At 37.1% G+C, this 15,954-nt stretch overlaps 2 protein-coding genes across 3 annotated transcripts in view; one reads left to right on the forward strand and one right to left on the reverse strand.

Annotated features, from left to right (window-relative positions):
- Positions 1 to 363: 363 nt before the first annotated feature.
- LOC128999053 (uncharacterized) lies at positions 364 to 6,539 on the reverse strand. Its single transcript, XM_054425410.1, has 3 exons — positions 6,464 to 6,539; positions 1,041 to 2,775; positions 364 to 451 (listed from the first exon to the last, which is right to left on the reverse strand). The coding sequence occupies exons 1-3, from the start codon at positions 6,537 to 6,539 to the stop codon at positions 364 to 366; spliced, it is 1,899 nt and encodes a 632-aa protein (XP_054281385.1).
- LOC128998074 (putative inactive tyrosine-protein kinase Wsck) overlaps positions 4,709 to 15,954 on the forward strand; it is a 34,235-nt gene continuing 22,989 nt past the window's right edge. The window contains exons 1-6 of one of the 2 annotated variants that reach the window (XM_054424052.1): positions 4,709 to 4,914; positions 9,019 to 9,231; positions 11,751 to 11,902; positions 13,012 to 13,317; positions 14,701 to 14,918; positions 15,215 to 15,431. In XM_054424052.1, coding sequence (XP_054280027.1) covers positions 9,032 to 9,231; positions 11,751 to 11,902; positions 13,012 to 13,317; positions 14,701 to 14,918; positions 15,215 to 15,431 — 1,093 coding nt within the window. In that variant the 5' untranslated portion in view covers positions 4,709 to 4,914; positions 9,019 to 9,031. The remainder of the gene's footprint in view (positions 4,915 to 9,018; positions 9,232 to 11,750; positions 11,903 to 13,011; positions 13,318 to 14,700; positions 14,919 to 15,214; positions 15,432 to 15,954) is intronic. The other variant, XM_054424053.1, reaches the window with a different exon arrangement.

The following is a 15,954-nucleotide window of genomic DNA, read 5'->3' on the forward strand; positions in this document are numbered from 1 at the left end:
GAAATGCTTTATTTCCGTGAACATGATACATGTATGGAAAAAGTCAAATAAACTAATACTAGGTTAAAGTACTAAAAAATTGCAAAAATTACATGATTTGTTTGTTCCTGCAACACTCCATGCATAGAAAATAAAATAAAACCACACTTGCAAAACTCATAAAAAAACATACTTACAAGTTGTCAGGAAGTTCAAAAAACTCATGGATTGAGTAAAGTGGGTTAGCCAATAGGAACTCCCTCACCCTCTTTTGGAATTTAATGATTGGCAGGTTCCAAACTGTACAAGGCAATTTGTTCATTAATTTCAAGCTTAAGATTTCCTTACTAGCCTGGGTTTTCTTTAGTCTAACATAAGGTATGTTTAGATCCTGCTTATTCCTAGTGTTGTAGTGGTGGACCCCTCCTCTGAGCTCGAGAGTGCCAAGCTTCCTCTTACATGACATGAGACACTGCAAAATGAAGAGATTGTAAACTGTCATCAAGGACTCGGCAACAAAGATTGGTTTACAATGGTCCAGATAATCTGCACCATTCACAATCCTTATTGCTTTCTTTTGCAGAAGCAAGACCCTCTCGACCCCAGATGCGGAGCCCCACAGACGCAAACCATACAGAAGTACACTCTGAAAAAATGCTACATAGGCTGTTTTTAACCATTCCTTGGGTACAGAGTCTCTAAGTCTTCTCAGGAGAAAATTTACCCTAGACAAACGACTACAGACATGAGAAATATGACAGTGCCAGTCTAACTTTGGATCCAAATATAGGCCTAGTAATTTAACATTTGAAACTTCATGATCCATCTGATTTAAAGTGAAAACAATGGTTTGGGATTTACTTTCATTTAACTTAAAAAAGTTAGCTCGGAACCATGCTGATGCTATCCCCATGGACTCAGACATTTGACCATTTAGAGTTATCAGGTCTTTAGAGAAACTGAAAAGGGTAGTGTCATCAGCATAGCAGACGACATTTCCTCCAAAATTTGGAATGAGGTCATTGGTCATGATAATGAACAAAAGGGGGCCAAGTACAGACCCCTGTGGGACACCATGAGTGATCTGACAAGGGCTAGAGATATGTCCATTTATGAGCACCCTCTGCTCACGCCCAGCCAGGTATGACTCCATGAGCCTGAGTTCAGAGCCCTTTACTCCATAAAAATTCAATTTATCCAGCAGTATCCGATGGTCGACCGTGTCGAAAGCCTTACTGAGATCACACAGGGTGGCCCCAGTAAAGCCTCCAGCCTCAAATCCATGCAGTACTACTGCTTCAAGCTTATCTAGAGCATCTATGGTCGAGAGACCCGCCCTGAAGCCACACTGGCCGGTCATGAGCAGATTGTGCTCTTCGAAATATTTGTACAACTGATCCTTAATTACAGATTCAAATATTTTTGAAAATACTGGGAGTAGGGAAATAGGGCGGAAATTCTCAGGACTGTTTGGATCACCTTTCTTATGGATAGGTATAACTTTGGCTATCTTTAGTCTTTGGGGAAAGACTCCTTCAGAGAGACATAGGTTCAGGCAATAGGTAAAAGGCTTAACAATGCTAGGAAAAACACTCTTAATAAGATTGACAGATACCTCAAATATATCTTTGCTTGGAGAGTTGTTGAGCTTCTGGACCACCCGTATCACACTTTCAGAGGATAAAAGGGTAATGTTGAACCGTGAGCCTGCAGGGTCACGTTTCTCCAGCATATCTAGGGCAGAAGTGGCTGAACCGTTGATAGCATCTCTGGTCTGCTGGACGGAGTCAATAAAATGGGCGTTGAAAGCTTCCGCAGTCACTGAAGATATCAACTGGGATTTGGACGGAGCACCTTCTTCATGGATAACTTTCCAGGCTGCTGCACAGCGATTACTGGCAGATTCTATGAAGCGAGCATTTCTTTCCAGTCTAGCTGATAGAAGTTTTTGTTTGTACTGCTTCTTAATAGTTTTGTAGCGTAGCTCTGAATCGGGTGTTTTATTGTCCCTGTAGAGATCATAGGCTAGGAGCACCCACTTCTTCCACGTTACTAGGGATTGGTCCTTCCAGTCCGGAAGATTTTGATTTTTCTTGGAGCGTTTTGTAGGCAGTAACCTTGTGGGAAAGCATTCATTAAACATAAGAAGGAAATTTTGAAAAAAACAATTGAAGGTATCTTCAGCCGCACCAGTATTATAAAGGAAGTCCCAGTTTGTGTTATCTAGGCGATATATAAAATTATTTATCTTGTCTGTTGAAATAGGCCTACATACTCTTCGACCAGAACCATCAGGTACTGCACTTGATGCAGTTTGTACATGGAGGCTGACTGCGTCGTGATCACTTACAGCAAGTCTCTTCACTTCCGTTTTCAGGAGTCTTTTGGGTAAATCCGTCGCAACGTTGTCCAGACACGAATTGCCTCTTGTAGGTTCCCACACCAAGCAATAAAGATTTAGGGATCTCAAAAGATTTAAAAAGTCTTCTGAGTGTTTCTCACCTTTTAAAATGTCTATATTAACATCACCACCCAGGACCAGATTATTTTTCGTTCTTCTATTTTCAAGGGATAGGACTAGTTTTTCAAGGCTGTCAAGGAACCACTCCAGATTTCCATCGGGTGAGCGATACACACCTATAACTATGAGATTGGAATCAGGCACACTGAGACAAGCAAATTCATGATGTTGTTCCAAACAGAAACCACTAACGTCTATAGCCTTACATTTTGGTGCATAATCTTTAGAGGCATACAACGCAACGCCTCCGTTCTTCTTACAGGACCTGCTAAAATCTGAATTTAGGTTATAGTTCATCAAGTTAAACATACATAATTGATCATGTACGTTTAGTATACACCATGAAACTTCTATCATATCTATGATTTTTATTCAGCATACACAAAAAAGTGAAAAAGTTGGCTTTAATAGTTATATATTTGATTAAACCATAGATTAAACAAACTGGCTGCAGCTGAGTGGTTATAGTGCTCGCCTAATAATCCCCGCCTTAATAATCGCTCGGCTTAGTTTTCGAAGGAAGGCTACGGTCCGGTTGACTTCCCTGCGCAAGCAACAAAATTTATTATAGGTTGTTATATTTCTTATGTATAGATAGGTTAGAATATTTATTAATCAATGTGCATGTAAACTGAGTGGTGTTTCTTGTTCTCTTGTCTTTTTAAACTCTTTATTCATTTATTTATTAAAAATTTTGTCTCTTAATTAACTCAAAAACCGTTGATTTTATACAAATTTAAATGGCCGCCATTTTGTTTTTTGAATTTGAAAAATCGTCATAATTTTTTTGTAGCTTTGTCTAGTTGTCATAAATGTTTGTGCAAAGTTTCCATTTCGTATGTTAAACCATTCTTTAGAAAAAAATTAATAACTGAAAAAACAAAATGGTGGCTGTGTGCGTAACTAAGGACTTCCGGACAATTTAAATATGATATTTAGGTATGTTTCTTACCCAGGAGCAATGCCATAAAATATTGGTAGAGAGTTCCGGGACACCCTGTATATATATTTAAATATAGAGGGATAAAAATTAAACACAACCAATGATACGACCTACTACCAAACCGGCTTTAAAATATTCAAAACCCAAGAAAATTCTCTTCTCAGCTAAAAACTATCCCATCGGGCGCCTCTCTTACAATTTAAACGAATTCCTGGGCGAACAAACATACAACAGGAGACAAAAAACCGGAAACACATAAACCATAGGAACAAGAAAATGAAAATACCCCCGCTTCAGCAAACCTACAGACTCTAGGTGAACTTACATTTGCCAGATTGGATTTATACTGAAAAATATTGGGCAACTTTTACCCCTTATTTAAATAGCATTAGTTTCACGAGTACTTTTCTGCAACAGGGGAGTTAAAAGTGTTTTTTTTTATTGTAATATGTAGTTTAGTTTCCTTATGGAACAGCTGAAGACAATTTTATTGTTAGTTCTGTACGTTTATGTAGAGGTCGTGTTTTGTTTACAATTTGTTTCCCGTTATTACAGCCATTTAAAACCTCGTTTAACCAAATAATACGATCTAATCATAAACAATAACTTGTCCCCTAGTTATATAACCAAACAGTAAAGCACAAATCGAGAAATTAACCCTAAAATAATAGAAACAAAGTTTCGTCGACACTAGCGCCCAGTGTCACGTACATGAACTAGACACCAAAAACGTGCTTCAAAATTTACAATGGGATGAGAAGTCTACTTGTGTTGGTTAGTCTATGGTAATAGGGTAAGTAAAAAAATAACGACCCTCTTTTGGGTCCTCTTGACGCACAATATTCAGTCCGAGTTAATTGAATGAAAAACAAAAGATATACGTCTAATACTGTTGACTCACAAGTAGTTAAAGGTGGCCGTGCTCACAAGACTGTAAATAAATACATATGAAAGATAGCAATAATAATAAAATAATCATAATAAAGTATAAACTAATATTATTAGTAAATCCAGCTGATCGCCCAATGCAAATCTAATGGAAATTACAAATTATGAAATGGGCCCCCAGTCTGTAAACTGACAATGATCAAGTTTGCAATGTAGTTCTAGTCAGTCCAGTCCGCCCTGGAGGCCTGAAGTGAAGTGAAGTGAGTCAATCGGTTTGGAATATTCGCTGTTTATGACGTTGATTGCTTTGTTTTGTTTTATCTTTTCGTCAGTTCAGTTCGGTTTCGATCTTTTTTAAACAATTCGGTCGACAAGTTAACCTTCCACATTCCAATCCAAACAATGTTAAAAATAAAACTATTGTACAATATAAGTTTAGTTAATATTTATTTTCATGAATGAAAATTAGTTTAGTTTGGAACAATATTCTTGAAGTATTATTTGATCTATTTTTTACTCACAATAACTTGTAAATTTGGTATGTTAGTTATCTTAAGTTTGACACGCCCTATGTTAATAAATAGTAAGTTGGTTATATTACACATTTAGTTTGCTACATTTCATATTAATTAGTAGCCTACATTGTTGGTGATGGATATATTTAAAATATGACAACCTGGTCAAATAGTAAAAGCGATTATTGTTTGCTAAGCATCTAGACAACCATTCATGGTAGATTCTAACCATACATAGGCTAGTAGGTTTGAGAATGGACTTAGCTTGGACACTCCATTTGTGATCTGCTAGGTAAAAGGACCGAAAGATTAAGCCATTTAAACTTTTTTGTATGGCAGCTTATTGCGCCTCAGCTGAACTGAGATATTTTACAGTTTTTTTTATAATTCAATTGAAGCCCATCATAACATTCAATAAGTTACCACCTCAGCAGCAAGCTGGCGAGGGGAGCGAGCTGGCGCAGTGGTTAGAGCGCAAGACTTCAGTCCCTGAGGTCCCGGGTTCGATCCCCGCCAAGTCACCAATGGATTTTATCTAAGTGATAATGCCGCAACCTCTAGGTCTAGCCTGAAGTAGGCCTAATGTGAAAAACGAGCCCGTCCTAGGACAAAAAAAAAAAAAAACATCAAACCTTCAGACTAAGCTAATTTCAATTTGTCTGATTAAGTTACATTTTTGCTAAATTATTTCTATAAACAATGATTCTCGGAGTACAGTTTCTTAAATGGGCTATCCTATTATCGATTAGGCCTCATAATTACCATCCTCTTAACCGTTGACCATTTCTGGATAGGTCGCGTCAGTAATGATACAAATATCATAATATCTTAAAACTTACAAATAAAAAATACTTACACATATAATTATTATTATTTAATTAACTTGAGTGTCAGGCGGCATTAAAAATATTAAAAAATTAACTGGGCATCAAAGAAATCGTCCAAGGAATAAAAGCTCTGTTGGCAACACCACGACTTTAACTTCTTTTTGAACAGTTTCGGCTCCAGGTTCTTAATGTTCTCAGGCAGTCTATTCTCAGTATCTTACAAGCCAGTAGTGGGAAACTGTCCTTCACTTTAGAAGTGCGGCATCTGGGAATAGAGATCAGGTTGTTGTTTCTCAGATTGTGACCGTGAAGCTGCCCTCTTATTTGAAAATCAGCTAATCAGCTATTACCTCCTCTTTGTCTTTGACCAGCCAGGGCCGGATAGGCACCGACTAACTTAGGTAGGTAGTTGTATGAATTTTCAAGCTCGCTGGGCCTCAATTGATAGCTCAAATTAAACTTATAATGGCTTTCTCAGTGATAGAGGCTAAGGCTATAGGAAGGCCAAAACATACCAAAAGAAGTGTCATAACTTCTTAAGATCCAATACAGCCCGCCCTCGCTAGTCTGACAGGTACTGGACTGACGTAGTGTCAGATTACCAAAAACGTCGGATTATCGAAAATGGCTATTCTGTTTGCATTTGATTGCCAAAAAGACATAACTAGCCTATAATTTTAAACAATGTATTAATCACCATTCAATTCTTGGGAAGAATTAAAAACACAGAATAAAGGAAACACAATTGCACTTACTACAAAGAAAATACCACTGCACCGGGAAAGTGTACTGCACGTCTCGAAAGTCAACTGAACACTGAACGGAAGTGCTCCGACGGCAACGAGACGTGAGTCACAGTGTTTCATGTCACTGCATGCTTGATTTTTTGCTCCCGTAGCGGCGCCTGACGGCGTGTCGGATTACCAAGTACGTCGGATTTCAAAGCGTCGGACTAGCGAGGACGGGCTGTAGTTATATTAGCTTAGCCTAACCTCTCTCGTTTAAACGGTAATTATATCGACCTCCGGACCTCAAGCGAAATACAAGTTTGTTTTTTCAAAATGGTCGAAATTTCACGGTGATTTCAAAAATGATTGTCGTTTGACCGTTGATTGAAACGTCCCGTTTTCCCGGGAAATGGGGAAAACAGGAAAAACATTTTTATCTCAAAACCCATGTTGTGGGTAAGTTACTCAAATTGTGCGAAATTTCATCCTGAACAAGAAAATGTAGCCTAGTTTTTATTACGCTATTAAGTTAAATATCACCGGAAAAGCGGGCCATATTTAATTAACAAAGGTATTCAGTAGGCCTATTCATTAGCAGGCCAGCTGATCATTGTGATCGTGAGAGAAAGGGTAAGTTATGTTTCACAACCCATATGGTTAGGTTAGCTTAGGTTGGTAAGGTTAGGTTAGTTTACTTACAATAGGCTATTCATGTTATTGATTAACTAACCAATCCTAACCCAAAATAAAGCCCACATTCCACTAACTATGGTAAGGTTATTATCTTAGGTTAAGTTAAGTTTGGTTTGGTTAGGTTAGGTTAGGTTAGTTTACTTACAATACTCATGTTATTGATACCGTAAACTAACCTAACCTTACTAACCAAAATTTGACCTAACCGAAACAATCCTAACCTAAAATAAAGCCCGCATTCCACAATGGCTTAGAGTCACCCGCAATGCTAGCGCTATGCGGCAGTATATGAGTAGCCAGCGGCCCGCTTAGTAGTCCGAAACTACATATTCTTGTTCTGGATGAAATTCCGCTCAGTTTGAGTACCCACAACATGGGTTTTGAGTAAAAAAAATTTTCCCGTTTTTTCCATTATCCGGGAAAAACGACAGTCATTTTTGAAATCAGTGTAGAGACCATTTTGAAAAAAAAATTTAATTTCGCGTGAGGTTCGGAGGTCGATATAATTACTGTTTAAACTCTTTACTGAATGAATATTCACTAATGATTTTATTTTTTTGTAACTAAAAGGACATGTATGAATTTTTGTAGGGCCTAATTTAAGCCAATGACATTTTATAAAAGCGAATAAAAAAAGGTTTGAAGGGATTGGTCCACACCCAATAAATGTGTTGTAAACTCATGCCCTTTTAACCCCCAAGGGCCGCAGCAATCCTGCAGACTAAGCAAATTTCCATTTACCTGGCTGGATTTCTACAAAAATATTCCCTGAAAATTGTCAGATTTATTTCCTATTTAAATAACATTCATTTTAATGAGTAGGTACCAAGGTTTGTTGTTACAGGGAAGGTATCGAGGTGTGTTTTTGATTGAAATGTTGATAGCTTAGTATGAAATTACATCAGAAGCGGATCAATTTTGCTCAAGTTATCATGCTAACGGACACGTATACCTATGTATATATTTATATATATATGAATTTGAACGGATGGTGTTTTTGGCCTCTGGGGACCTTAAAATGACAAAGTAAATCGGTCCCGGGCCTAGGTTTTACCAAGAGATCGGTAATAGCTTATTCCCTAGGCCTATAGACTATGGGAAATTCCCTAAAAATAACCTATTTATATTGTGATACATCAGTAATAGGTCTCTGTAAACAGGCTGCTGGAATAGTTTAAAGTTTGTGCGTTTCTTCGTGACGCCTGGGTATGAGGGGCTGTAGTGGCAAGTGGGGAGCCGAGCACGAGAGGGGAAGTTGACGTCGTCGTCCTATTCTGCTACTAGTCTGACTAAAGACACGGAGTTCGGACTGCGGTGCGGAGGCGGTTCAGGTTGCTCACACGATAGTTGTGTGATGAGTATTTTCAATAAAGATAAAATTTTTTACCTAATTAAGAGGAATATGAAAATATTTATGGACGAAGTATAGCATGTTTTATAAAATTCTCCATATTAAAATTTAGAGTAGGCTATTTTTAATACTCCAAAATTTACTTGTTAATGAGCCAGAGATTTTTCGTGGGCAAAAACAAGTACAAATAATGCGTTACTAATTATACAAAACTATGGCTTAAACGTACCTAAAAAAATTGTATTTCCACACCACGTTGTAAACTTAAAAATAAACAAAATAAGTTTTGAGATAATCAAACTGGCATCCCGAATGTTTTTGAAAAAGAGTGTATCTGCGATGTTGCTCGGACAGGGTGAGAGCGCAGACTGATTTTCGGCATCCCCCACCTCTACAAAACCGGTTCAGAGCCACTCTAACCACCTACCCCCAGGCTTCACCAAGAAACGCACGAGCTCTATCTAGCTAGACCTTTAAATTTTGCTGTTGGAATTAAGTCCTCTGGCTACACTCCTAAACTTAATTGTCCTTTTATTACATTATACAGTAAATAAAAATAACAATTTTTTACAGGTATCACAAGAAGATGAATTTCGTATTTTTAATATTTTTTACAGTTTTCATAAATATCAAGGAAATTGAAAACTTAGATTTAAATGGAGAGTATATTGGATGTTTCCAACATCAGTCTGCAAACCATTCAGACCTGGCTTTGTATATTAATGGCACATCAGCTGCCCAGACAGTAGATAATTGCCTGTCATCTTGTCTGGAGCATTTCTTCAGGTAAGCCTAACTAATCAAGTCAAGTCAATTATTTATTTTCACATAAACGTTTACATTGAAACGCTTACATTGGCTGGGTAAACAGGCGAAATTGTCTAGTTCAATAACAAATCAACTTAAAACTAGATAAATAAACATAAATAAATATAAACAAGGTTTAGAAAAGAGTATGAAATACGTCAAAAATTATCATTCAAAAAATCTTGTTCACTATAAGTTTTATCCATACCAGTAAGCAACTTTGACATCTCTTTTTTAAATGGCTCTGTTGACTTAATACGTTTAATTTGCACTGGCAATTTAAAAACATTTACCCATAAATTGGGGTAAGGTTTCAAAAAGTTTTAATCTGTTGATGAAGTTATTGCGGTTTAAGACTAGCTTTTAAGCCTCTCGGTTCAATCAATATGCCTGCTACTGATCAGAAATAAGGTTTTATCTAAATTTAGGTTTAGTAAAGTAAAAATGTTTAAAATCTTAGGCCTACATAGTGCTATAGGTAACAAATAGCAATTTAATTTGTTTGATATACATGTTTTAACATCATATAGCCTAGCAGTGGTTCGCAAACTATGGGTCGCAGGAGCAATTTGGTGCATTACAGGAAGAGATGAAATATTAAGCATGTTTATTGACCTGTACTGTATTTAAATGAGATAGAGTAATTTTTATTGCAATCAAACAGAGTTATACAGGGTGGCCACGAATTGGGAATCCTGGGGAAACTGAGTCAATTTGAAATTGTAATCAATCCACAGTCATTGTAAAATTCTGGCATCTTCTGCGGTCACAACGAAATAGTGAACAACTTCCACGGTCATGATGAAATTGTTAACACTATCCACGGTTACGCCAAAATTGAGATCATCTTCCATCGTCACACAAACTGTTCTTATCTTCAGCAGTCGCTGTAAAATTTAAAACATCCTCCACCGCCTGGCGAAATCGTGAATGCCATCCACAGTCGTGGAAAAACCGAGAACATCTTCCACCGTCATGTTGATATCGTGAACATATTTGTCCCCCACGATCACAACAAAATTGTGAACGTCGCCAGCATCTGTGACAAAATCAAACATCTTGGTGGTCAAGCGTCTAGGCAAATGCGTTGTACGACAGTTTGAGCTTTAGACAAAAGTAAATACCTATTTTTAATAAATGGTTCATCTTAAAAACATAATTGATCTTCACACTTCTTGTTTAACTTCCATCTGGTTTTGGTTATGGATAAATACTTTTGTCCCTAAACTTATATGCTGTAACAATTGAGCTTATACATTTAAGGCAATTTAAAATGTTGAGTCCTATGTAAATATTTTGGCCGAAACAATAGATAAATGCAAAAAGTGTAACAGGGTGGCCAAAGAACTCCTGGAAATAGTTCACGCATTTTCCCCACTTGCCTCTATGGGTCCCCGCTGTTTTTGGATTGTGTTGGACCAACAGTCCATTGAAGAATCGTTGTACACAAACCGAAAATTATTAATCAAGCCAAGCTTGAACATGGGACAAGTTGAACCAATCCAAGTGTCTATTGGTCTATTGTGTCTATTGTGTCTAGATCCAAATGTTTTTAACAAATCATTGATTGACTCTGTCGACAAAGTTAGATCTGAAATTAATCGCCCAAATGTTAATTTTAATGACCTCTTAAGTACTTTCCCTGTTAGTAATAAGAATTTTAACTTTGCCCCTGTCTCTTGTGACTACATTTTGTCAATAATAGGTAAAATGAAAAATAGCAAAAGCAGGGACTATTATGGCTTTTCTAACTGGTTAGTAAAGGAGGTTTCTGACCTAATCATTGTACCTCTCACCTATAGCATTAACACTTGTCTTCTAGAGGGACACTTTCCCGAGTGTCTCAAACTTTCCAAAATCATTCCTAAATTTAAGAAAGGTGATAGGAATAATGTGGGTAGTTATCGGCCCATAAGTCTGGTTCCTGTCTTGGCAAAGATTTTTGATCATGTAATTTATGATCAAATCAGTAAGTTTTTTTAATCTAACTCACTTTTTAATCAACATCAGTTTGGTTTCAGGGCTGGTCGCTCTACCATGGGTGCTGTTGATGGCATGGTCCGCACAGTCTTGAGCGCTTTTGAGAGCGGCAACTATGCTTGGGCCACGTTTGTCGACCTAAGTAAGGCTTTTGACTGTGTTGATCATGGCATCCTACTGCGCAAACTGCAGTATTACGGGATCCATGGTGGTGCGCTCAGTCTCCTTGAGACCTACCTCGCGGATAGAAGGCAGGTGGTTTGCATAGGAGGAGAGACTTCCTCTATTGCTACTAGCAACTGTGGCGTTCCCCAGGGGTCTGTACTTGGCCCGCAATACGCGCAAAGCATTTGCTATAATAATATTAATATTATTAATACTATCACAGCTCAGGGGCTAAAAATGGATTGTAATGAACCATTTATGATGGTTTTCCATAGTTAATAGTAGTCTTAATTACTTTATTGTTCATCTGGGCCCTAAAAATTATAATATTTGTATATTTGTTTACTTAACAGATATGCAGGAATTCTAAATGGCCAATCGTGTTTGTGTGGAAGTAGTTACGGAAGCCAAGGCGCTGGCAACTGTACACAGCAATGCTACGGAAATTCTACCCAGTTGTGTGGTGGTTTACAAGCAACCAGTGTATATGCTACAGGATTCTTAGGTCTGTGGTTGATTTACAATGATTGTCTAGAGTTTTTTTTTATTTGAAATTCAGTTTGACTAGTACAAAATGCTAATGTAAAGCCTTTATTAATATCTTAATTAAAGTAGTAAATAAAACACCACTGAGATTATATTATATCTTAATATGTTTTAATCCCCTTGAACTAGCTATGATGATCCATACTATCTATGGATTTAATTAATAGGCCTGGTTCAAAATCTCAATGTAACAAGTCTGTAGAAAGTTGAGTAGCCTACCCTTGCTAATAACAACTTTATTGCTAAATAAACCTCTACATTCCTCAACATAGCCAAAGGTTGACAAATATTTCCCAGAATTGTTCATTTCTTTGTCTTGACATAATTACTGTATCTGTGCAATCAAGACGGATATGACTCATGTTATCTTAATTGGTTTTCTTAATTTCCATAGGCTTAACAGGGCACTGTTCTATGATACAGAATTTTATGGTAGCTACAAATCCATCGTCTTTTGTTGACCAGTTGTAATGGTGATGTCAACATTGCAGAATCGTTTAAATCTCTGCTGCTATCTTAGCGTGGCCATAACCACTGACCACCTTGCCATGTATGTCAGTTCAGCAACTGTCATAGCAGTTTACAGCTCGGAATTATTTTATTTTTGAAGTTGCCCACTAGGTAGACATCAACAAATGACATTTGGAGTGTTTTATGGCCATCAGAGCATGTGAGCGTTTGGTGGTTTTTATATTGCAAAGTAACTTAAATAGGCCTAGTGTAAAATATTTACTGATGTTTATTATTGCAATAGAAATATCCCCAATAATCCTTTAAACAATAAAAGCTTTAACAATACCAACAACAAATATTAACCAACATTTAATGTTTTTTTATTTATTGTTAAATCCATTCAGATTGATTAAATCAAGATCCGACTGTATATAAAAAACAACTATCAGTGAATATGGTTGTCTAAAGCTATTCGCTTAGGCCAATTTGACTGAATCAAAATAGAAAATAATAGCACAGATTTTATTTTCAAATCTTCTCACAATAGTATAAATGTAGAAAAGTTTGTTCAAAACCAACAACGTATTGTGTAGCTAAAGGCCAATTTTGTTCTAGTACCTGGACCACCAAAGAATATTATTGTCAACCAAACAGGAATTACGGAAACAAGAATTGGACTGCAATGGGAACCTCCCGACGCAGCCAATGGGAACCTCAGTTTGTATTACATAACTGCCAACGCAAGTGAAACCTTCTCCCAGTCACCTGTACATCCCAGATCTTGGACATACCCTGCAAGTCTCACAAGGGTTGGTCTGCTCAGCCTGTCACCTGGGACTCAATACAATGTTTCAATCACTGCTGCCAATGAATTTGGTGCCGGGCGATCTGCAAACATTCTGGTGTGGACTCAAATCAAAGGTGACCAATAGGCTAGTGGTTTGATTGAAGATTAAATTACTGTTTGGTTAGTTTTGCAATTTGTACGTCTTTTAAATACCACAAGGTATGAAATTCACTTTGCATTAGGTTCATTACTGAATTTAAAATATATATATATATATGTCTGGGTATTTAAAATCAGAGTCCAGCGAAGGCAATCAATTTAAATTGAATGAGGTGAGGATATATTATCAGAGTATATTAGTCCTAGTTATTATTGGACACCAAAATGGATTTTGGATTTTGACAAAAAAAATTTCATTGGCAAGTTCTTGAGTACGGTACAGTATATCTTTTTCACCTTGATTCATCTTGTTCGACCCAATGATCAATTGAGTAGAATTGTTACATATCCGGATCAATTATTCTTTGCTAGATACTAGATAGAGTTATTCAATAAGTTTTCAGCCTAAGTTACTTAATTGTTAATCGAGGGTATTTAATGTAAAAAATAATTTCTAAAACATGGTTTGCAATAGTTAAATTAGGTTTTTTTTCATATTTCGTTAATTACTAATTATCAATTCTTTAATTTAAAGAATTATATAGGATGGAGAGAACACAGATAACTCACATGAGGAAAGGTTGCAGACTAGTTACAGCACAAATAAGTTATATTCACACACATAAAGACTTGATATTTTGCATCTTTCAGAGGCAGAAGTATGCGGCAGTTTCAAAGACAACAGTTTAAAATGAGATGTCAAAGTTTAAATTCAAAATGGCTGACGGGTTAATCAACTGAAGCAACACAAAGCACTAAATACAGACACGTTGCAATATTATATATATAAATTGAAAAGCAAATTGGTTTATCTACGTGTACATAAATTCTTAAAGAATTAACTGTGAGGGTGAGGATAGAAGGATATTATCTCATGTTGGGGTTTGCTGGTGTTCTGGAGTTGGTGACTATCTATCTAGTAAGCCAGTTCCCATCTTTTATGATTGCGTTGGTTTTTGGCAATGATTTTAGTGTTCTTGTAATGAAACAGTTGTCTAATCGTTGATGAGATAACGCATGTTGTGCAACTGGTTTTTCCTTGCTTGTTTTTACATCATGTCGATGGCCGCTCATATGTTTTCGTAGAGTTCCTGTTGTTACAACTGGCGTGATTTATAATTGTAGCGCTCACTTCAAAACTCCACTGCATACAAAGTACAGAAGCCACGATGCTCTAGCTACCACGGCTGGCTGCTTACTGAGTGTAGGTACACTCTGACGCCAAGATGGTGGTCCTAGCCCCACCAACTGCCGCGCAAGGCCAAAACGTCGGTCACTTTCTGGATAGCCCTCGTATTTGTTTTCATATTTTTATTCATGGAAAAGCTCAGTTTTTTTTTAAAGTTTATATGTTTCAGAACCATCCCCTCCTGAAAGCCCTGAAGTAGTAAAAAAAGACAAAGGGACAATAACTGTTAGACTGAAACCAGCCATAAACGAATTTGGTCCTATCAGTAAATATAGGATCATTGTCTCCGAAGAAGAAACGTTTTTTGATCATAAATACCTCAAGTCTTGGTATGAATACAAGAAAGAAGATCTTCCATACTACATTGCAGCGGAGCTAAGTCCGGAGGTAACATTTGTTCATTTTTATTGTTATTTGTGTCAAGTCTTAAAACCTTTTATTATATTTAACTATTTATCACAACCTATGTGAATTTGAATTAATGCTAAAGGTATAAACAGTATTTATTTTGCATAAAAATTGCATTAAAGTTGAAGTAACTGGCAAAAACATCCCTAAAGTGTAGTGTGTGGCAATATTACAAGTTTGGCATTTTTGCACTGTATAAAAAATATGATAAATAACTTAAAAACTTTAAACTTAAACTTAAAAACATGATACAATAACTAAGTATACTTTGACAGAGTGTAACCAATGGAACAGAGTTTGTGGTGGGTGATGGTAAGCATTACAAGATTGAAGGTGACCGAGACTATTACAACGCTCCACTACAGGCTAACAGACAGTTCTTGGTTACCTTGGGTGTGGTTAGCAGCTTCCAAGGAATCACTAAGGCTTCTTATTCTTCATCTGCCCGCTCTCGATCCCAACAAGGAGTTGTCCTTCTGGATGTTCCTCCAGGTAAGCCAACATTAAAAAATCAATTAAGTCTAATGTTACTAAAGCTAACTACTAAAATTAAAGGGAATAAGTATATTGATACTCAATGTACATACATGGGTGGTTTTGTAAAGGCCGATTTTGTGTATGGTTGCGTAGTTTGTAACCCTCCATAGGCGCTCCAGCTAGCTCAGGGTGTTGGGATTCTAGGTTTGGAGGGGTCTACACAATTTCTAGGGGGCCCCCAATTTCTGGAATACCACAAAGGAAAAAGGTTTTCACGGCCATTTTTACTATCCATAACCCATGTCCGAACACTATACCCTCACTCATTGCATTAGATCAATATCCTTCAGTCATCTGGCGATGATTGTCGGCATCGGATATGTTCCTTGTGGTCAATAAACGACTGACCTTATCTTGTTCGTGGCGGGAGGTTCAATAATTTAAAAACACAGCAAAGTGAAGTGTACACGTCAGCTACAGAGCTGCAAATTGTGTCTTTCTGTTCACAAATGATGCCAGTAAGCGGGGAGGAGCCGTT

Source organism: Macrosteles quadrilineatus, unplaced genomic scaffold (genome assembly GCF_028750875.1).
Source record: "Macrosteles quadrilineatus isolate MER2022 unplaced genomic scaffold, UCM_ALF_1.0 Scaffold_7__1_contigs__length_78375512, whole genome shotgun sequence".
Classification (NCBI taxonomy): domain Eukaryota; kingdom Metazoa; phylum Arthropoda; class Insecta; order Hemiptera; family Cicadellidae; genus Macrosteles; species Macrosteles quadrilineatus.

Excerpts from the sequence above, each read along its gene's own strand:
- LOC128999053 (XM_054425410.1), bottom strand. The coding sequence starts at position 6,539 with ATGAAACACTGTGACTCACGTCTCGTTGCCGTCGGAGCACTTCCGTTC. Across the intron at positions 2,776-6,463 it reads GTTGACTTTCGAGACGTGCA|ATTTTAGCAGGTCCTGTAAG; the intron begins GTACACTTTCCC and ends ACCTAAATTCAG. Across the intron at positions 452-1,040 it reads ACTCATGGTGTCCCACAGGG|TGTCTCATGTCATGTAAGAG; the intron begins GTCTGTACTTGG and ends TTCATTTTGCAG.